This window comes from Carassius gibelio, chromosome B13, assembly GCF_023724105.1.
Source record: "Carassius gibelio isolate Cgi1373 ecotype wild population from Czech Republic chromosome B13, carGib1.2-hapl.c, whole genome shotgun sequence".
In the NCBI taxonomy this organism is placed as follows: domain Eukaryota; kingdom Metazoa; phylum Chordata; class Actinopteri; order Cypriniformes; family Cyprinidae; genus Carassius; species Carassius gibelio.
This window is the reverse complement of record NC_068408.1, coordinates 12,388,122-12,411,615: the sequence shown is the minus strand read 5'-3', so window position 1 is coordinate 12,411,615 and position 23,494 is coordinate 12,388,122. Positions and strand designations below refer to the sequence as shown.

The 23,494-nt window shown below is 37.1% G+C and overlaps 1 protein-coding gene and 1 long non-coding RNA gene across 2 annotated transcripts in view; one reads left to right on the top strand and one right to left on the bottom strand.

Annotated features, from left to right (window-relative positions):
- The first annotated feature begins 35 nt into the window (after positions 1 to 35).
- LOC127970185 (uncharacterized) lies at positions 36 to 1,900 on the top strand. The gene is made up of 3 exons (XR_008156548.1): positions 36 to 1,034; positions 1,144 to 1,266; positions 1,405 to 1,900. It is a non-coding gene; the product is annotated as an uncharacterized LOC127970185 (long non-coding RNA).
- Positions 1,901 to 7,571: 5,671 nt separating this feature from the next.
- LOC127970655 (F-box/WD repeat-containing protein 4) overlaps positions 7,572 to 23,494 on the bottom strand; it is a 28,350-nt gene continuing 12,427 nt past the window's right edge. Inside the window, exons 6-9 of the mRNA XM_052573321.1 lie at positions 17,723 to 17,788; positions 11,065 to 11,205; positions 8,159 to 8,300; positions 7,572 to 8,077 (exon numbers count right to left, since the gene is read on the bottom strand). Of these exons, the coding sequence (XP_052429281.1) occupies positions 7,943 to 8,077; positions 8,159 to 8,300; positions 11,065 to 11,205; positions 17,723 to 17,788 (484 nt within the window). The 3' untranslated portion in view covers positions 7,572 to 7,942. The remainder of the gene's footprint in view (positions 8,078 to 8,158; positions 8,301 to 11,064; positions 11,206 to 17,722; positions 17,789 to 23,494) is intronic.

Genomic DNA, 23,494 nt, shown 5'->3' with positions numbered 1-23,494 from the left:
CGACTTTGTTGTTCTTTACCAGCTGAGATCAAGAAATCAGCTGACATTGAATTTAAAGGGGCAGGAAATGCCCTTATGCAAAAAAGTATGCGAGCAAAACCAAGAAATAAAGCGATAAATAGGCTCGGTATATAATCGCACGGGCAGACAGAGAGAGAGGGAGTATTAATATTATTTAACATACAAGTAGGATATATGATAAGTAGCCTACACTGACCGAAAATCTTTTCCTACATGATACAATACAGTAATATAAGTAGATAATGTAAGTAGTTGTGTTAGTAAATATAACTAAAGTAATTTGCAATAACGGGTAAGTATCTGCCAAATACTGTACTTTAATTTGATTCACACACACACACAGCTTTTAATGACATTCCTTATGTTACAAATCATATTTCCCATGTCTTTGTTTTATTTCAACTGACATATGATGGTAGCTTTAAATACTCAGTCATGACATAACCTAAGAAATACGGTGGATTGCAAAATTTTCGAATGTTTGGAATAAATAAATATAGATTATTAAGAATACCAGACAAAATATAGGCCTACCTGGACAGTTTATCAATTAACTAGTATTTGCTGGATTCGGTTACCAAGGTTCTTAAGTATCTCAAGGATCTAAGTCAACTGCTAACTACTGTGATTATTTTTTGTTAAAAATAGTAAAAAATTGAACATTTATAAATGGATTTTTTTCACTTTTGCTCCAACAGATGCCAGTCCACACACACAGGGGATCCATTTATAGTGCCTTTCAAAAAATGAAAGCTCTGATGAAAGCATTTTATTCGGACAGGCCTTGATGGCTTCCTAACCATGAAGGCAGCATAGCTCAGGATTCAGTCACAGCCTGGGTGTACGCTGTCATCGAGAAAAGTGACAACCACTGATCCCTAGAAAATCAGTGTAATCTCTCAAGTAAACTTGTTTGTTTTGTGCTAAATGTTATTTTGACAGCCATAGCTAAGGGCTCTTACTCGCTTTATTCCCAGGACATATCTTTCCGACTTGGGACCACCGCTTCTTAGGTGAGACCCTTTGAACCGAGCCAAGTTAAAAGGAACAAAAGCAAACAAATCACATTGTTCTTTCAGGAATTTTTCTTGTTCACTGCCTTTCATTTCTCTCTTTTTTTAGGCACTTCTCTCATTCAGAACAGTGAAGTCAATGGATCCTTACATCCCAGCTTGACAAGTTAGGAGGATACAAGCTAATCCCCTTAATCTGTCTATTCTCCCGTGCAGTGCCAAAGGGGGAGAGGTACCCAGCACAAGTAATCCTGTAGAAAAAAACAATAGGATTAGACCCCAGCTCTTGGAGTGACAATCAGATATCTACTGACTGATTTGCAAAGTAGGGTCGAGTTTCTTCAAATTAGCTTTTTTCCCCCTCCTCTAGGGAAAATGTGCCTTTCATTAACTGCTGGTGGGATTCCTTTAGGACAGATGCTGGAGGTCCACATGAAAGGCATGTATTCTTCGCTTCCAGCACACAGGTCCTGGGCTTCTCCCACAGCAGAGGCTGAGAGGTGGGGACTCGCCATTGGCCTGGGCGACCACTCCACCCCTTTACCCTCTGTCAACCTCTTTATAATTCAAACACTAATGCTTTTAAAATGTGTTTGACAGATGGATCAGATTCCTTTGCTTACTGAGGATAGATGTAGCAGATCAATGAGACAAATGATGAGGACAATGTGAGATATGCTGCCTGTTCTTTTCATTTGTATGCAGCCATGCAACCTGTTTTTTTTTCTGTTACATTTAATAAGATGAATGTCTTTTGTACAGTTGCTATTCTTTGATACACTTTTGCAGTGGATACATATAAACCTATGGAAAATCAGTGTTTATATAGATATATAGCCTATTACCATCTCAACATAAACATGTGTACACATATATAATTTAATTAAAATTAAATAAAATAATAATAACATATAACAATTTATAATATAAATAGGTGTGTGTGTCTGTGTGTGTGTGTCTGTGTGAATAATTAAGAATAATTTTAGTATTTGATGCTTAGTTTCTTTATATTTATATTTATATATTAAAAATACATATTTGTTAATTTAATATTATATCATTATTTAATAGGTCTGTCCTTTCAAATACATACATACATACATGCATATATATATATATATATATATATATATATATATATATATATATATATATATATATATATATATATATATATATATATATATATATATATATATATATGCATGTATGTATGTATCAGAGTTGTTATAAAATATAATTAGCAAGGCAATATATACATTTTTGTTTTTTGTTTATTTTCAAGACATACATTATACACATATTTATGAGTGTGTGTGTGTGTGTGTGTGTTGGCATGCTTTTTTGCTAATAATATTTATCATTTTGTTCCTATACTATTACTTCCTATATATTTATATATTAAATATATTTTATTTAATAGTTTATTATTCAAATAACATTTGAATTGTTCAGATGCAATATATATATATATATATTTATATTTATATAAATATTTATATATATATATATATATATATATATATATATATATATATATATATATATATATATATATATATTTCCTGTGCCTTAGGTGTGTCAGAATAAAATGCAATAGTTGTGTCTTCCTTGTGACCTTTAGATGGCACTATTGGTATAAAGTTACCCCAGAGTCCTCTGTGACGTGTATGTGGGTTGAAGTCTATTCCTGGGTGTGATTAGCCACTGTGACACTTGATACTAAACCACAAGCTAATGCAGCTTAGGAAAGGCATTGTCCTGTAGGAAACAAGGGTCACCTGCACTGAAGGAAGTCCTTGATTCCATTTAAGTTCCGGTGAACTTGGCCAAGCAAAACGTAGTGTGACTCTTAAAATCTCACATTACTTTTCCAGTCCAGTCCGTAAATAAAGAGAACAGTTGTAGATTATTGGGAAAGTGAAAGATGTGTGAAATTCTACTACTATGTGGTTTTGAGCTGAAATAGGCATTCTTATATTAATACAAGTCAAGACCATCCTGCGAAATGTGAACAGAGAGTGTGAATATATATAAAGTCCTTGATCATGTATCTCCAAAATATAAAACATATTCAAAGTTGAATGACTAAAGACATGTCTTCACCCTCATTCAAGTCTAAGGTAACATGACAGATACTGTTTCACCTGTTAAACACTTTGCTCTCACAGTCAAATAGCTTTGCTTCCCGCTATTCCTCCAACATCTGCCGGGAGAACCACGGTGTAATTGAGGCTTTAAAAAGGTATGCCAGAAAGCTCAGCAGATGCATCATTACAGTCTTCGGCCTGTCTTTTGAAAGCTAAATTTATGAAGCGGTCTTTGCTCAGGTCTCTATCAGTGGTTTGCTCTCTTTACTCTGAACGCTGTTGAGATGCTAGAGCATGTGTCCAGCATGGGAATAGATGCTGTACAGACAAACAAACCAACCGGAGCTAGGAATTAAAACAAATTAGATCAAAATGCTTTCAAAAATGTCATCAGTGGTTTCCCGTGAGTGCTCCTTCCCATCCAGATGTTTCTTCCGAGATCAAAGCAGGAATGTGCTCTGATGGTGTAAATGTATTTGTTGTGTAATACTGGTAGATAAAGTAAACCCTTGTGCAGGGAAGTAGACCTTTTGTCCTTAAATTACCAGTATGATTTTACAGTGATTTGTGCAGGTGCAAAGCGTGTAAAGTGGGTTTAATCCCAAGTCTTTGTAATCATTGCCTTTTTATATACCAGCATTTCCAAATCTGTGCTGCGTGCACAGGCAAGTGTAAAGATAAAGTGTAAATAATCATGTTACTCCAGACGTGACATTGGTTGCTCTGTGGACAATGTTTGTGCGTGTTCCTTTGTGTGCTGTAGGTTCTGAAAATGTAATCCTCAAATCCCATTCCCATAAGGCGCCTCCAACCCCTCCTCACGTCCTCTGAAGGTCTTCATTACCTTTGTCAGAAACTCTGAGCTTGTGGCTCACCCACAATTCCGCGAGGGCCTTTGGTAATGACCTTGCTCTAGATAGATAGATAGATAGATAGATAGATAGATATAATTAAATTATAATATAAAAGGGAAGAAGAAGGGTGCAAGAAATAAAACTAGAATCAGACATAGTAAGGTAATTATGCTTTTACTGAAGCCACACTGTGTAAAGTTCACTGGCTTCATTTTAGAAATATCCACAATGTCATCCTCAATATGAGTGAGTGCCCATTTCCTGCTGAGCTCCAAACCTATGGATTATTATTTATTAAACTGACCAAGTCTTTGAGTCCCGGGAGGCCATATTTCCTGCATGATTGTACAATATCTGCACGGAGGTGTAGGCATTCCTTTTATCCTCAGTGACAAAATCAGCTAATGGATTGTTCCACATTGCATATGATCTAATTTATTCCGTGATTGACCATAAATCACATCAAGCCCAATATGAGACCCGGCTTTTAAGAATTACACTGAGGAGCAACTGTGCTGTGCATTGTCTCGGCTGTTCAACATTTCTTCTCAGTAGTTTCTAAACAAACTATGGTTATGTTAGATTAAATATGATGATGTTAGACCTAAGTGTTCCTTTAAAAGGATAGTTTGCCCAGAATTTCAAGTTGTCATAATTTATTCATGTTCTTCATACAAGTTTGGCTTTAGAAGATTTGGAATATAGCACATGAGTGTATGAGTCACACAAACCACTTTTATGATTCTCTCATGGTGCTTTTTATATCTGTTTGAAGCTTTTATCAGCCCCAGTCCTCATTCATTACAATGAAAAAGTAGCTAGAATATCCTTTAATAACATAAGGATGAATAAATTATGGCAAAAATCTTCATTATTGGGTGAACTATTCCATTAACTCCTATAATACAGATTTATTTATTTTTTTTATTTTTTGCCAAAAATATTTTAAATAAATGCTACATACAGCCAAGGGCAAAAGTTTTGAGAATGACACAAATATGAATTTTTCACAAAGTCTGCTGCCTCAGTTTTATGATTGCAGTTAACATATACTCCAGAATGTTACGAAGAGTGATCAGATGAATTGCAATTAATTGCAAAGTGCCTCTTCGCCATGAAAATGAACTTAATAAGAAAGTCCAGCAAGTGCCATGACAGTCTCCTAAAGTTGATTCAGCTGCAGGATCGGGGCACCACCAGTGCAGAGCTTGCTCAGGAATGGCAGCAGGCAAGTGTGAGTGCATCTCCACACAGAGTGAGGCCAAGACTTTTGGAGGATGGCCTGGTGTCAAGAAGGGCAGCAAAGAACCCATTTCAGGAAAAATATCAGGGACAGACTGATATTCTCCAAAAGGTACAGGGATTGGATTGCTGAGGACTGGGCTTCAGTCATTTTCTCTGATGAATCCCGTTTCCGAATGTTGGGGCAACTATCACACTTTAGAAATTATCAGAAATGATATATCACTTGAAAACTTAAAATCTCAAAATTAATCCTTTGAAACCCATTTTAAAATCAAACATTGCATTACCAAGAAAATGGTACATCAAAATCATGTTAAAAAATGTTTTCAGTCATGAATTATACATTTTTTGGTTTGGATCATGCACTTTCAAGTCTGGGTTCAAAAATGTGAGTGACAGTTAACAGGTTAATCTCTTTGCATAAACTTATTGTTATTGTCAATAAAAGCCTTTGAAACTTATGAAATTCTTGTAATTATACTTCGTTATACCATAGTATTATCTAACAAAAAGATATATAAAAAAAAAACTGAAGCCGAAAACTAATTACTAATGAAAATTTGTATTTGTGTTATTCTCAAAACTTTTGGCCACGTTGTATTCTGTATGTTATAAACCTATAAACGGGTCTAAGGAAATATATTTTTTGTACACTGATTAAAAAAAAAAAATTTAATGCCAAAAGATTTTATAAAATGTAATTCAATGAGCAAGAAACTATATTTTCAAATATTTAAATATTCTTTAAAATAGAAACTAAATATATTTGGGTTTAAAGCTAAATTTATTTTCTTAAAAATATTTTGGAAAATAAAAATTCATTTAGTAAATAAAACTTACAGAAAATATATGTACATATTAAAATACTTTTTTGCCATATGGACTCATATCAAGTATGTGTATGAAACATTTTCTTTGTTTTTCTTTGACATCCCAGAGTGTTTTTAGGATAACATGGCTATATTCCTATGAGTTATCACAGAGGAATCCCTAAGTAAATAAAACCTGCCTGGAGTGAAATGGGACAATACCTTTGCATTGTCATCCAGTGACTGCGCCAAATCCAAGTGAGCTTTAACATCAGAAGCGCGAGGTATTTGTTTTGGGATGGCATGGATTAACCGTGTCAGTGCAGGCCTCCGCTAGCTCTGGATGCTAATGTGCTCAGCTACTTCTATGCTGTGAGTCATTGCTTTGAGGACTAGCGAAAGAAGAGCTGTGTTACTGTCTCCTTTAGTTGTTCTGTTTCCCTCTTTGCAGATGTCGGCTCCTGCACAGACGACAGCAGCCACCCATAGCTTTTAAGGCCTAACCTTTGACCTCAAATTTCTCACTTTACGGTATATAACACAAGTCGAAAACACTTACAGGGTTACCAAATGTCTTCCTTGTCTCTTTAGGAACACCAGAGAAATTATTAAAACACATGTAACAAACGGTTATAATTTTTCACTCTTAAGGGAATAGTTCACCCAAAAGGGAAAATGTATGTGTAAATGTACTCACCCTCATACCATCCAAGATGTAGATGAGTTTGTTTCTTCACTGGAATAGATTTGTATTGCATCACTTGCTCATAAGTGGATCCTTCATCAGAATGAGGGTTCAAACAACCGACAAAAACATAACATGACTCTCAAGACTCTCAACAACTGAAGTATTATGAAGTACAAAAACTACATGTTTGTAACAAACAAATCCATCATTTTGAACTTCAAACCATTGCTTCTGGCTAAAATATGAATAATCCTCCATCCATAATATTCACAGACAGAGATTTAAAAACAACTAGAAGTCACTTATTTTCAGTGACCACTGCCAATGGGATGTGGTTGAGTCCAGTGATTGAATAAGATTATGTAAATTAGCAATGCAATGACTACCAATAGGAGGTAAGACACTGGCGCACATGTGTCTCTTGTGGGATACTGTAGTGAAATGTCAGAAAGATGAAGTGCTACGGTAAGCATTTAATTATGGTAAAAAATTATCCATAGAAAACTGTCAAAAATTGTCAACAGCTTGATTCATGCATTGATAATGATGATGAAGTATGCACAAATGCAATTTATATACAAACACTTTCCCCTCCAGGATGTTAATTTTTAGCAGTAAGAAAACTGATTTCTTGTCGAAATAGTTAGACATCCAATTTATGGCGAAATTTTCTAAAGCTACAGCCAGTTACGATAATATTAGGACATCTAGCAACATGAAACCAGCGAACAACTATAAGCGATAAAATGCTGTAAGTGTAAGTGAGGCATGGAACAATATAAACAACTGACCAAGGAATTCAGAGCCAGCCTTTGGCTAACGCAGAACAAAAAAGACAACTGACAAAGAAAAGAAAAGAAAACACGTTTAATTGGCTCATTGTTGGAAAAATATACTTTCAGTTACAATATATCCATTGTCATATGTGCTGTGGTTTAGCATACATCCCCTCAGTGGATGTTGGCAGCTCTGAACGGTGTTTGTTTCAGACATCTCAGAGGTCGCTGGCAATGTGTTAAGTCCGTTAAGATTCGCGCCACAGAAGGTCGTGAACCCTGCTTGCTCTCAGGAGCCTGTCACAAGGCCATAACTGTATCATTAGCTGAACTGATCATCCAAAGGCAACATGGCTACTTCCCCATTTAAGGGTCTAAGAATATCACTATTGGCTTGGAGGAGATATAGAACGAGCCTTAAAATCTCAAGCAACATTAACAGATGGTTATTTCCAGGAGTGGGATGCTGCAGATCTGAAGTCAAGGGAGTAGAGGACGGAGGCCAGGGCAGCGTACAGGTGAGTGGTGTTGAAGCACAGGCTGTACACTGGGCTGCTGGTGGTGGGTGCCAGCTGGAACATCTATCAACCAATCATTACAAAGATGAATATTACTAAAATAAAATACCAAATGAAAAAAGGGGAAAAAAGTCTCAAAGTTACCTGTAAACAGCGGGTTTGTCGTTTGTCCGAAAGGCGGACTACTCCGTAATACGATGAACCACTGGCAATCATGTGATTATTGTCTGTCTTTATACAGTAAAGAGTGCTGTCATGAGGCTCCTCCCACTCCATCACACATTTCCTGGTAGAAAGGGAATTCATATTGATCAGCTGCTACAAATATATTCAACAAATATATTGCTTTATAGGTTAGTTCAGATAATAACGTCCTTAAGTTGAAGTGCATGTGATTTAAGAGCTACAACAGAAGAGAGCATTTACACAGAACAAGGACTTTAAACTGTGGTCTGATCTTCACACAAAGCTTTTGAAAGGACTACCCTTTATAATGCTTTTGTTTTTTTGGAGCTGGACACTCCCAAATGATGTATGACATTCTTCAAAATATCTTCTTTTAGTGCTCCACATAAGAAAGCCGTTATTTTAGTATCAGTGAGATACTGTTACAGTATTTTTATCATACTTTTTTTTTTTCTTCTTTCTATTTTCATTTAACTTTTAAAGATATAGTTTTGTTTTATTCAATTTTATAGGTGTTCTTTTTTATATGCTTATATAGTTTTTATCCATTTTTATTTAAGTGTTTAGTCATTTTAGTAAGTCGACCTAAATGAAAATAAGAAATGTTGCTTTGGCAGTTAGCTGAAATGAGTTTATTTATTTACATTTTATTTATTTCAAGTAACAAAATGTGATTTGTGGTTTCAGTTTTAGTGTATTACTATAATAACACTGGAAGAACGAAAGTCATAATGGTTTGGAATGGGGGTGAGTAAATCTAGTCAAAATGTTCATTTTGGGATGAACTGTCCTTTTATAGAACAATGGGTTATTCATGTTCCCTTATTATTACATCATAATGGACAAAAATCACGCACAAAAAAATACAATCTCTGAATCAAAATTGTTAACTGAAATGAACATGTAATGTACAGCTATGCATATTTAGACACATTCTGAAGTACTGAAGTCCATAGTTACAACACAACTCCAGCCATTGTCACTCTATATTAGACCGGTCTTAAAGCAGAGGGCCAAAGCCACCATGGCTAGCTCTCTCTGCGCGGCTTAAGGGCGAGTGTCTTATTTGTGCTGGCAGGCCACAAGGCTGAAACCTCATCCCTTGTTTACGGAAAGGGGCTTTCTTGTTTTAGAGCAGGTCGAGAAAAAAAAGAGGGAAGGACAGGGCAAGTGTCTGTGCGTGTGCTGAGCCAATAGAGATCAATTCTCCATTAATGGTGTGCTGAATAAATCATGGAGAGGGAGTGTGGCTGGGCCGTGTGGTAGACAGCAGGGCAGCAGAAGCGTGTGGGAGATGTCTGGATTGTACACACACATGCGCTCACACAGAGGAACAAAAACCTTAAAATGGGCTGGGTCATTCCTCTTACACAAAACAAATTCATCATATACAATCAACAATTCAGTTTTATACACTATCAGGAAAAAGTGCAAAATGTTACCTTTAGAGGAACAACAGCCTTTCACTTGAGGAAAACCCAAGGACATCTTTGTTCCATATCCACCCATAAAAGGTGCATATTAGTACCTTAATATGTACCCTTAAGTACGTACATTATAGGGGTAAATAAGGATGGCCTTTTTCAGGGAAGTGACCCACTGACGAAAGGTTGCATCTCTTAAGGTACAATTGTTGCACATTTTTGTGAGAGTGTAACTTGAAATTAAAATGAGTTATTAAAAATGAATAAGCTCTAGCATTAAGTATTAGCAATTAATTTTATAAATGTAATACTTTATGACGTTCACTCGTTTGTTTCATTTAAAAACATTCCATTATGTTTGATAAAAGCACAGAAATTAGTATGACAATAAGAAAATTTACAGCTACAGCTCTTTACTGTATCTACTTAATGTATTTTATTACCATCTCTTTATTTCCATCATGTTTAGGAATCCTGTTCATGTATATAATATATAATGTCATATTAAATAAAAAATAAGAAGTAGCCTAATGTATTAAATATTAGGTATCTTTATGGAGTTTAAGCATTAAAAAAATGTAAAAGTTTTTGCTTAAACTAATCCGTCATCTTCCATCTCCTATTTTTAACCCCTTGTATATGCAAGGTGCTGAGCAATCAAATTCAGTTGAAGAGACGTGCACACATCCTCCTCAATTATTCAAAATCAATCTATTAATTAGTTTCACACACTAACTCATCAAGTACAGTTTACTCTATAAGTGAATTAAAGTGCACTCTTTTTATAGACGATGACGACTTTCAGATGACTAACCGCTTTGAATCAAGACGTACCACATATTGAGTCCTGACTGGTCTTACTGTGAATTATTGATATCTTAAGAGGGGACATTTGGCCCTCCCCAAACTCTCCAGGGCCCTCTTTCAATCACCTCTGATTTGTGTTACTTGACTGCCCATATGCGAATGTGAGGATCCCCCCTCCCCAAAGCCCTACATAGAGCCCCAGTTCACCCCACAAGCGGCTCACTGATTCCCAGCACCCGTCCCGTTGTCCTGGAGACACACCGCACCGCGCCACATCAATATGGCCACCAACCGGCGTGGACTTGGGTGGGTGAGAGTCCCGCCGCAAGAGCCTCTCTCGACGAGGGGGTCCTTTTCAATCTCTCAGAGGAACAATTGTGTCCACAGACCCAAGAGGAGGCTCAAGTCTGGCTTCTTTTTTATCTAAACGGTACTCTATGCACAGGAGGGCTTATTAGATTAACAGAGAACACTAATCTTCTTCACAGGCTCTCCGAGACGTACCGGCTAACTTTATTAGTCCCAGTAGACAAGGCCAAATCTGCTGACAGCACAGGTCAATGTAAGAACTAAGCCTAATTTAACACGAATCGTAACGGCGAGGCGCTGCAGGTTCCCAGAATGGGGCAGTACCTGGAGCAGACGCGCAAATCCCAATAGCGGATGAAAGTGTCGTATCCACAGGTGAGGAGCTGGAAGGGAGACTCGTAGACGATGTCCAACACACCTGCACCACGGCGGAACTCTGTACCAAGACATGACACCAGGTGACACCTGGGAGAAAGAGATAAGGGAAGAAGATTGCAGATTATACCCTGTCAAACATCATTGAGGAACATAATCACATTAATAATAACACAGACCACAACTTAAAAAGCAGGCGAGACGGTATTACGCAAACTTGCTGGAGGCCAAGCATTCCAGAGAGCGACTGGACAAGTGAGGTCACCTGCATCTTATCGTCTGAGTATCAGTTTTATTAAAGCGATTTGGTGACTGGCAAGCTCATAAAACAGGTCGTGTTTACTTGTTGAGTTTGGAACATCTCCCAGTCTTCACATCTCGGAGTAAATAAGGATCTAATTTCAAACCAAACGCCTTCATTTGCTCGCTTAATCTCTTATTACCATCAAATCCAGCTATACTTGCATGTTTCCAATGTCCAAGGACCACACAAAAGCTAAATTAAGTCTTAGGATGAGGAGATAAAAAGCAAACACCTTTCTGACTTTGAATGGGCTTCTAAAGCAGCTTAGTTTGGCCATAAGGTACGTTCCCAGATCCGAGAGGAGTGGAAGAAAGGAGACGGAGGGTAGAAGTGGGGGGTGCTGGGACTAGCACCACGCTCCTATGATCACAGACCCAACGGGTCCACGGTGCCCTCTGCCCCCACCCGCGCCGCAGAGGCCAGATTATTGTAGAATCACAATTTCTTTGTTGCTATTTAATTCCCTCCATGACCGTGACTGTGTGCGACTTGTGGACCTTTGATACCTGGTCCCTAGCAACCATTTAGGGGAGCCCAATGGCCATAGCAACCACCCCCCACGTTCGAGGTCTCCTGTGAGCTTGTTCACCGAGGGCAGACTGGTAATCCCCAACCTTCGCTCTGGGGGAGACAAGGGGGGTCTTTCTTAGACACAGGCTCTTTAAGAGATAGTCTCGCAGAACCAAAGGCCAAGACCCTGGTGGGCCTAAAGACAAACTCTCTTGTAGCGCCTCGGGCATCTGCATACCCATCATTTACCCCTTGCTGCTAAAATAACACGCTGGCAACAACTTGAACTGATGACAGTGCTGAACAATGGCAACAATCAATTAAATGATGCAAAACATTTGTTTGCAAAACATGCAATTAGCATCAGGTATTTCTTTTTTAAGTGCTTTAGGTCAGAAGAGCAAGAGAGAAAGAGAGAGAGAGAGAGAGAGAGAGAGAGAGAGAGAGAGCTTCCAGCGTCTGCCTGGGACGCTCTGTAAATGTCATAGCGCAAAGTGAAAAAAACAAGCATCGTAAAAGAAGTCCTCACATCTGTGCTCTGATTTTAAAGCCAGTAATAGCACTGTTCCAAGTACAACAGCAAACACCCAGGATTCTTAAATTGTTAGGTCACAGGTTTTTTATGTGTCCCATGTTTTTTTTTCTCCCATTTTAGAGGGAACCTGTGAAGATTACAGGATGGAGGATAACCATATAATCTTTTAAATTACTGCATCTGCATGGCAGGCGACCTTGTTCTTCCAGCGTCTGATCTGTTTGGGAACATGTGGCAAGACTGTCCCTTCGTCTGATCACAGTTGGTTCGACGACAGCTTCTGATTGAGTGAAAAAAGGTTCAAGGGCTCATATGAAAAATCGATCTTCGATTTTAACTCAGAGTACAGGAGTCATTTAGCAGAGTGATGGCACGTGTTTTATTAAAGTCAGCAGGTGAAATGGACAGATTAATTAAGACATGAGAACAACCGTCCCAGTGGAGTAATACATACAGTGTGTCTGCCAGCATTCGTGGTTCAAAGGTTGCCAAACAAAGGTGGTTTGCCTTCTCCTCCTTTAAGCAAGCAAAACTAGAAATTACGTAACAATAAGTGGGGCCCTACTGTGGCTTTTTTCGCAGCTCTTGCCGAAGCAGACGTCTAATGTTCAGACATGTGGAAGCTCAGAGGTCACTAACAGACTTGTCAGGGGCAACTGTGATATTTGCAATCTGCTAAAGTGATTACATAAACAATGCAGCCACCAAATATGGACAGAAAAACTAGAGGGAAAAAGCTTTATTTTCTACATCCTTTTAAAGCGTTCCTCAAAGAGCAACTGACCTCAACCTAATCCTCTTTGACCCCTGGATATGTTTAAGCTCAAGCAAAAACAGCACCCAATACTTCCAATATTCATCCACACACCAGTACAGAATCTGTAGCTTTTTCTGCACTGATTTTACCAGAAAATCTGCAGAAAATATCAATTAATTGAAATATAGCAAAATGCATTAGCAAAACAAAACACTCTTATTGGGAGTTAAAAAGCAGAATGACATGATATTTAATTAATCAGATTATAGATTAAATACACATTTTAATAAATTAGTAACCAAAATAAAATGTAACAAAACATTAATTATATATTTTTATACATTTAATAATTTAAAATGTATTTAGCATAAATAAATTGTAAGAAAGAAAACAATTATTAAATGCATGCATCTCTCTGGTCTTCTGCAATTGCGGTTTCATATAAAATATATATATAATGTATATTTGGAGTCTTTATAGAAGCAAAATATTAAAAAAGGCTTTTAAACTTTTCCTTTTTTTGCCAAAGGTCCACTGACTACTTAACACAGTTAAAACTTCATATTTGTTTAAAAACTAACATACTTTCCAACAGCCCTAAAGACAGTTGCAAATAAAGGCCCTCCCTTTTTATGTTCTGATATTGCTTGGGAGTTTTTAACTCCCTATTCTGCACTATAAAGAATGGCTTGTGTTCGTAATTAGTCATGAGTTATGGTCTCAGGGCCATCAAGAAAAATGGTGGGGCCGGCCTCCTTAACAGTCCTCTGTCTCCGTTTGACCATTTGGGCCACACACACACACACTTTATGAAAGGGAACTTTAATGAATTGATGGATTTTGAAAAAGGGCAATGCTGAAGACATTTCTTTGGGTGTTAGATCCACAGGAAAAGGTCATTTTGAGCTAACGCTCTTGTAAGGTTAAGTGTAGAGGGTAAACTGGCACAGGGAAGCTATGGGAAACAGTCAGCACCCTGAAAGGACGTGAGACAGGTACATAAAGAGCCCTGCTGAGGTTTTCAGGGCCTAAAACAAACAGAAATCGCATTGCGCTGTCTGCATGTCAGCCAATTTAGCCCACAGTCTAAATAACCACCAGCAAAGAGAAAGAAAAAAAAATAAAACAATGACATAGAATAGGACAATGGAGACTTTTAAATGTCACACGCGTTCTCTTAAAAACAATGAGATTGCAATTTGTATAACACAGCTCTTGGTAGGATCCAGGCATTTAAACCTTTTCTTTGAGGGAAAAAATGTCAAGAATTTCTACCCAATTGTGAGATTCTTTGATGGCAAGAGCCCCATGAAACTCAGGGGTCCCTTTAAAGCACCACTTGTGTGTCCCTGACTCCGGCTGATCATAGACTTTTTGTCTTTAAAGAGGAGAAAGACATTAAAGAAAGAACATAATTGCCATGTCCAGGGCACAGTCAGAAATTCTGTGAAGCTGGAAATGTTTCCGATTTCTTTATAACGAAAGTTTAATTAAAAGTTGGCACAGACAAACTAATGCATATTCAAGGTCTAAATTAAACTTTTTGTTACATAAAATTTAGCCAGTAATTTCTCTCACCAATCCTGAAAGTTTTTTTTTTTTTGCATGATATTTATAAAGAACTGAAAAAAGAAATTGACCTAATTACTTGCATTTGGTGCCTTGATCAATTTTGCACCCTTTGCATACTAAAAAGTATTTATCACTTAATAAATTTACATTAAAGCAATATTGCAATCCATTTTGGCGAAACAATAAAATGTCTGCTTGTTTGGTGTCTGTGGATTGTCTGTCTTCATCCTGATGATTATCAAGTATCTTTTCAAGTGCTTGACTTAAAAAGACATCATAGAAGACAATATGCTACTAGAGTGCTGGCTAACAGTTGTGAAATCTCAATGTCCCTCATACTTAAACTCTCTTCTTCACCTCCCTTATAATGCTGTAATTAGTTCAAGCAGCCGGTCAGCTGGTACTGTGAGACATGAGGGTCTGAGTGATCTTGGCCTGTACACGTCCTCTCTATTATTCCTCCATCCAGTCAAGGCCCTGCTAAAAAAAATAAAAAATACACCCCGATCTTTCAAGAACATGGTAAAAAAAATGTCATTGGCTCTCGCCAGTTGAACTTAAAAATAGCCAAAAAAACATCAGGAATTCTCTCTCTCTTAGGTTATGTGGTGTTTGAAAAATAATTTCAGTTTTTTTTAACACTAACTAAATTTACACGTGACAACACAAGTAGTTTTGTGCTGAACATAAAACAAATCTTGACATTACAGAGTACAGTTAACACTGTTGTGGCAAACAGGTTGGATGTTTGTTCTGATGTCGTCTATGATTGAAGTAATGTAAGCACTCTAATGTGTCTCATGTTTGTGCTGGTCTTCTAAAGGTTATGCTGGTGGCCCGTCTGGGAAATGTTAAAAAGGGAGACATAGGAGCACACACACATACACACAGCCCCCATTCCCTGTCACCCCCAGCCCCTCCACTCATCAGTCGGTTTCTCAGCCCCCTGTGACTGGAGGCTTTGTGCTCCTCACACAAGGTGCACCTGATTACTAGACGGGAACACATTATGGCAGGATACAACTGACTCTAGTGCAGCTACACAAAGACAGGAGGAAAGACAACACGACTCACTCCAGGACAGGTCACTGAACGCTCCTGAGACACTTAACACTCAGGTAGTGCTCTAAAATGCACTTATTTTCCACATTAAACTGATCCAATAATGTGAGACAAAAAATCTACTGAAACTACTTTTAATGCAAGTAAAATTAAATGTAATAAATATTATACAAATATTATAAATATTAACTGAAGCGAATATTAATATATATATATATATATATATATATATATATATATATATATATATATATATATATATATATATATATATATATATATATATATATATATTTTGAGATCTAGAATGTTTTTATTTTTAAGAAGTCTAATAATATTTCATAGTATAACTGTTTTTACTGTATTTGTTTTTCAAAGAACAACTGTAAAAGCAGCTATTATACTAATATTATTGCAGTTTGGGGGAAGTCTGATTTTTTTCAATGATTTTTTTTTTTTTTTGTAATTATGCATGAAATTGTTTAGGCATTTACAATGTTACAAAATATTTCTATTAATCAAAGACTCCTTCAAAAAATTTAACACTGTTTTCCCACAAAAATATAAAGCAGCACAATCCTTTCCAATAATGATAATTAGATTTTTTTTTCTTGACCACCAAATTAGCATATTAGAAGGATCATGTGACACTGAAGACTGGAGGAATGACTGCTGAAAATTCTAAAGACATTTTAAAACATACTGAAATAGAGAAGTTGTTTTAAATTTTAATAATATACAGTTACTACAGTTTAAATAAATGCAGCCTTGGCGAGCATATAGGGACTTTCAAAAATCTAAAAAAAAAAAACGCACCGAGCCCAAACGTATATTCAATTTCTGAAAAACTGCTGTGTGTTACATCAAAACAACAGACTCTTGCCTGTTCACTGACTCTCACACCTCTGTGTAACCTTAATTGGTTCCTAGTTTAACAGGGTTGTAGTGAGTCTAACTTGATTCAACGGCCTGTATACCTGTGCGTACTTCTGCATTCTGATAGCCGGCCAGCCCACGTGTCCATCAAGCTGACACTGGCTACCCGCGCTTCACAGATCAAACGCAGCCACATTGGTGGATCACATTAATCTTGTGTTCCGGTGTTCCAAAGAACATGTGATTCCCAGGGAAATTTGTCTGGAATCGCCTCTACTCCTTCTCCGCAATTTTTCCCGTCTCAAATTTCCTTGTCATTTGGTGCCGGAACTCACGGCACCCCTCCATACCCCCCCCCCCCCCCAAACCACCGCCTCCTCTTTTACTTTCCTCAGACTGACAACATGCAAGCAGGCTGAATTCAGCAGGTAAAGCTGGGGAATTACGGAAACCAGTCAGGTTGTATCAGGTTTAAGCCTGGCCTTTCATGGCAGGAATTTTTAAGTCAGCTTTGAACTTCCCAAAGAGAAAAGACTCAGTTGAAGGGATAATGGAGCAGCTTCCATCATCATAATAAGGTTCTACTTTCACTTTATGTTTCAAATAGTAACACATTAGAATTCAAACATTTTGAACTTTATACATGTAGAAACCAAATTTAATTGATTGTTGCTATGAAAGCCTGTGCATCTAAGCATAACTAAGATCTAACGTAATATCTAATGGTAATTTCGATATGGAGTGGAAAACACTTAATTTTATGGCTATCAATTGATACATAACACGTAATTCAAATTAGTTATATATATATACTTGGCACAGTGTCTTAAAAGATGTAAAAACTCTGCACAATCTGCTGACAAAACAAAAATGCATTACAGCAATCAAAAAAAAAAAAAAAAAAACCCAGAGCATATGGAACATGTTCAAGCAACAGGTTCTATAGAGCAAAGAAATATTACTACAAATTAATTCTGAAATATTTAAATACCTTTCTGTGTCCCAGATTCGAAGAGGAGCAAAATTCTCACAGCAGGCTGTTCCTGTCACAAAGTTGCTGAAAAGATATAAAGATCTTTAGTAATGATTGCAAAATAACGATACTTTGTATTTATTATTATTAATACACCTTTACAAAATCTATAAAAATCTGTGATTAAGAGTCTTCGGTGCCTTCTGGAACATTTTCTCGAATAATCTATGTTCCAGCATTTAATGCCTTTAGCATTGGACCCACTTTATATTAAGTGGCCTTAACTACTATGTACTTACATTTTAATTAATAATTTAGTACAATGTATTTATTGTGTACATACATGTTTTTACATTGTACTCATATTAAAAAAAAAACTACATGTAATTACATCTGTATTTAATTTCTGTAATTACATTTATAATTACACTGTTGACCCATACTTTACACCTTAACCCACCCTTAAACTTACCCATACCTCCAACCCTCTCCCTAACCTTACCCCATCCCACCTCAATAGCAGAAAAAGTGTTTTACAATACAATATGAACACAATAAGTACATTGTACTTATTTTTTTATGTAAGTACATAGTAGTTAATGCCACCTAATATAAAGTGGGACCTTAGCATTTAAATACGGAGCAGGTGACGTAACAGTGGAGTATTATTTTGGCTCCTGGAGAGAATACACACAGTGCATTAAAAACAAATTTTGAAAAGCGAATGGAGTGTAGCGAGGTGTAAAGTGTGGCTGAAGGGTATGTTGAGACAGCGGATTTGTTCACAGATGTGTTTTCATTCATGAGACATCTGGGAGAAAAAACGTGGTGAAAAAAGAAAAAGAAACAAAAACACTAAGATGCCCCCTTTTTAGTTGGGTGACAGGTTGAAATTAGTCGTGCAGGTATGGGTGGGCGCAGCAGTTTTGACCTGCGTGATAGTCGGGGATTAGAGCCCTCCTGGACAGCTGGGATTGGCAGGCGAGGCTCAAGGCTCTCCTGCTCCCAGCATTGTGTTCGGAGGTGAGCTGAACAATAGGGCCCTCACACTAGTGAACACACAGGAATGTGCCTTTTTTAGCACTCAGGTATTCCTACAATGCCCTGCTGGGATGGTCTCTTTCATTGACAGAATGCTTTCTCAGTCTCTGTGCCAACTATATAAAGTGTGTGTGGCGTCAACGTGCCTCGCAGCGAATGCTTACTGACGCACCACGCGAGAGGCACGTAAAACAACACGAATCACAAAGCATCTCCCTCTCTCACATACTTTCATACGTCTAGAGAAAACCCAGAGAAAGAGCAGGGGGCTCTATGCCCTCCCACTAACATCAACCAAAGAAACGGGCTTCACAATGGAATACCAGTGTGGCCTCAAATTAACAACCAGCCTGTGTGAATAAGCTCTGTAGCGCCTGGTGTCCAACTCCAAACCCCCAGCACAAAAACAGAGGGACAGTGACCCTTCATCTCACTCACACACAAACACACAACATACAGAGAGCCTTTCACACCAAGGATGATAACCATAATGATAAACACAGTTCTAAAATCTTTCTACATTTGAAAGAATAACAGAGTCCATAGCACAACTACAAAGATGGAACGATATTGCTGGAAACACTTCTGAACAATTTTTCCACCTGATAGGAAATAAAAACATTGATAGCCAATCAGAATTCACTAGGGTTGTGCGGATAAGACAATAGTATCGTGTGTCAGAGATATCGCCTGATGCTAATGCCTTTGACGATAACAAGACAATGATTATTATTATTATTAGGCTAGTATTATTATCTAATATGAGGTCTTTTTTTATCCATTGTTTGTTTTTTGTTATTGATTTTTTTTTTTACAGTGTTGCGCATTTTAACCAATCACACGATTGGTTAAATGAATGAATACAATGGCCAATCAGAGGTGATTCAGATTAGTCATTGCTGAAACACCAGAGCCTTGTTAAGTGTGCGTGCTCACGGACTGAATTCTGCTATCTCACAAATTCTCTCGTAATAAACTACGTGCAATGTAAGTACAAGAGATTCACTGATCTTAAAGTCTATCATAAAGTGCATACACTTGTGCTAGAATGAAGTCAGTGATGATAAGGCTGTTTGAATAGCTGATGAAATGTTATTAAAATTAGCAACTTACAATGTTTCTTTTAAATTGGCATCGCAAATTCAGTCATATTTAACTATTTTAGAACATCCATACTTGACTTGAAAAGACATGATTTGTAGGCTTCTTTTAGTTGTACCCAGGCGTTTGTTCACTATCCGTCTACGAAACTAAGTAAGTAAATTATTAAATAAATTTGCACAATGATATGATTATAGAGAATATCGCCCAACTAGAATGCACCCTAACTGATGATAAAACTGGAGTGTGTGCTTAACATGTATCATTGTTTTCAGTGTGAACAGGCCTTTAGATTTGAACAAAAAGGTGTGCTTGCTTTAAGAACAGAATTTCAATATTTGATGAGGTAAAAACAATAATTGATCATAAAATTAATACCAAGCAAAAACCCAATAAGTTTTTGAAGATACATGATAACGTTTGGAAATGGAGATATGTGAGCAAAATTCAAAGCCATTTTTTATTTAAAAAAAAAAGACGGAAAGAAAGAGAGAGAGTGTGCTAGTAAAGTTGAGGGAACATGCGCTTTCGTCTGTGATGGCTTCAGTTGGTTTGTTCATTGAGAGCCCAAGCATATTGGCAAAGACAGCCATGGCAGCTGTCAACCCAGTTAGCGGTGGCCCATCAACCATATTCAGCTCGCCTGGCCAGTGCTGGCATTTTAATTACTGTTGGGTAAACTCATTTGCCCCAATGAAGGCCGTGCACCCTAATAGAATATGCAGGCTGCCTGACCTTTGAACCCGTGTGACACAAGATACAATAGGGGCAAGGCCAAAGCTCTCTCTTCCAAGCCCTTATTACTCTCTATTACTTCAATTACTTATCCCTCAGTGAATCCGATTGTGAAAAAACACAAGGGAGGGAGCGAAAAGGAGAAAAATAGAAAACCACAATTAAATACATTTTTGTCTCCCAGACAAGTTCTGATTGATCTGAAAGGAACTCCTAGTGATATTATAGCTGTAAAAGGTCAAAGCCTCTGTCTCGCCTAATGTGCCTCCACCTTCCCTCGACCTTATGCCCCCCTCTAAACCAAAGAGCACAGACAATCTCCCTCCAAAGCCCCTGGCCCACGCTGCCCACCCCGAACCCCAACTCCTCTGCCCCAAAAAACCCAGCACGCCTCAGGATCATTAGAACATGTCAGGGGTTCACTGCCAACACAACCATTTTGGTAACCTAATCAGCTGACATTATTATTCGAGGAACTGTGCTAGTGCCGGGGTCACACAAACTTTAATTCAGCCCCTGCTGGGAGAAGAACTCCACAGTAACAACATTGTTAGGGCCAAACCAACACAAGCAACCACATGTATTGGGTCAAGACCACCGCAAGCGCTTTTCATATCAAACCGCACACATCAGTAGAAATGTGCTGAGTGTACCACGGATAAATAACGGGATCATTTTTAAAAGACAGAATCAAAATTATTGTTACATAATTTATTTTGCATATTTTTGCTTGTTTATTTGCATGTGGAATGCAAACTACGTGTAACCTTTTGTTCAGTGAGATTTTTTGAAAGAATAATAATAATTATTTATTTATTTTCTATCATGGTTTCCACATACATATTAAACAGTGAAAATCGAAGTACACATGGATAATGATAAAAACGTTTCTTTAGCACCAAATCAATGAATGATTTCTAGAGGATCGTGTAAACTTCTAGACTGGCGTAATGGCTTTTGGAAAATTCAACTTTGCCATTGCAGGAATAAATTACATTTAGAATTATATTAAAAAATAAAAAAATTATTTTAAATTGAAATAATATGAAAATATTACTGTTTAAGTTCAAATAAATTAATTTTTGATGAGCATGAGAAACTTTCAAAAACATTAAACAACCTTACGTCAGCGACGTCAAATTTTTGGAAATGTAGTGTAAAAAAAGTAGTACACAGAAACGACAAAAACAAAAGTAAAAACTTTTCAGGTTTTCAGGATAGATTCATTCAAAATAGAGATGCCACTAACTGTATAAAAATATATTGATATTTTCAGCAGTATGACAGTCGTTCAGTTTTCCAAAGTGTGATTACACATGCTATGTGGCTTTCTATGTGTACACAGTTTTACATCAAAGCAAAATAAAGCAAACCCACTAGAAAAATAAGTCAAGTAGTCAAGCTGTGTGTGTTTTTTTTAACCAGCTAACTAACCAGCTGGTAGTTCAGCAGGTCAACCACTTAAACCAGCTTGGTCCAAAAAAATACAAATTTAAACTGTAAAAAGTGGTGACCTTCAACTGTTACCTTAAATAGCTATTTCTACTTGATTTAACCAATATTAATTTATCTTGTTGGTATAAATTAATGCATTTAGGTGTTATATAATACCTTTTGGTAACCAACCTAATTTAAATGTTATAATTTTCTGTAAAAAATAAAACATTTGAGGGGACTCAAATACTGCCTTACAATGTTCTCTCTCTGCAGCAGGGAATCATTTTTAACAAATTGGTTATCACATCAATTCAATATCACAACTTCTATTTCCATTTATCTAAAAAGTAATACAAAGAATGAAAAAAAGAAAGAATCAAATAATCCTAGATTTAAAATATGGCAGTTAAATTGTCATTAATTGTATAATGATTATGATAAATGAGTAAAATATTTTAAACACAGTGAAAAAAATCTATTGACCCCAAATGTATCTCAGCTTGTCCTAAAGGCCCATGGGTAAAGACAGGGTTCAAAGGGAGTTTAACCCCCCGTGCATCAGCCTTGCAGTGGATGTTGTTCATTTGTTATAGCTGACCCCTGGCTTTGTTCAAGGGGATGTTAGAGTGCTTTCATCTTAGTCCCTAAATATGTTTGAATTGAAAAGGGTTATGATGTATTTATATTGGCTGGAGGAACACAATAGACAGGGTCTTTCTCTTTCCCTCTCTGTGTCGACCCTCCAGCCCAGCTCCCCCAAGCCCCCCTCCCACCCTCCTGTTCAGCTCACACCCGAGTTCACAGACCTTTTGGCTTTCTGTTCATGTCCCCTGCATCTGAGGTCAGAGGAACATTCCATACACCACCTTTTGCTTAGCCGAGTGGAACAGCACCACATCAAATTAGAGCATAAAACACATACACACACACACGCACACACACACAAAGCCATGAGAAAGTCAGCAGCTAGTTTATGCAGACCTCTTCGCCTGCCACTAATTAAATCACACATTTATCAGGACATCAGATAATAAAAAATTACAGGGAGCCATAAAAGACCCTTAAAATTAAACAATTAAGAGCCAAATATTGTTGAATAATTACGAAATAGTTAATAAACATAAAAAACTTAAAATATTATGGCTCCAATATGTCATTTACCTTAAAGCTTTCTAATTCCAAGATAATAGGAAAGATCACACCACAGATTTAACCATAACAACAAAGAAGAACAAAGTTGTTGTTTTTTCAGCTGATGAAGATAAAACATTGACAATCAGAATCCATCTGACTTTAAAGAGCTCAAGAATTTGATGTATCAGATGATAAAAATGCCGCATATATTATAAAAATAACTATATTAGCATCTACACCAATGATAACATTCTGTTACTATATAGTACTATATACACACACTACATACCGTATGCACACACTATACTATATTGTGTGTACATATGTAGTGTGTAAATAGTA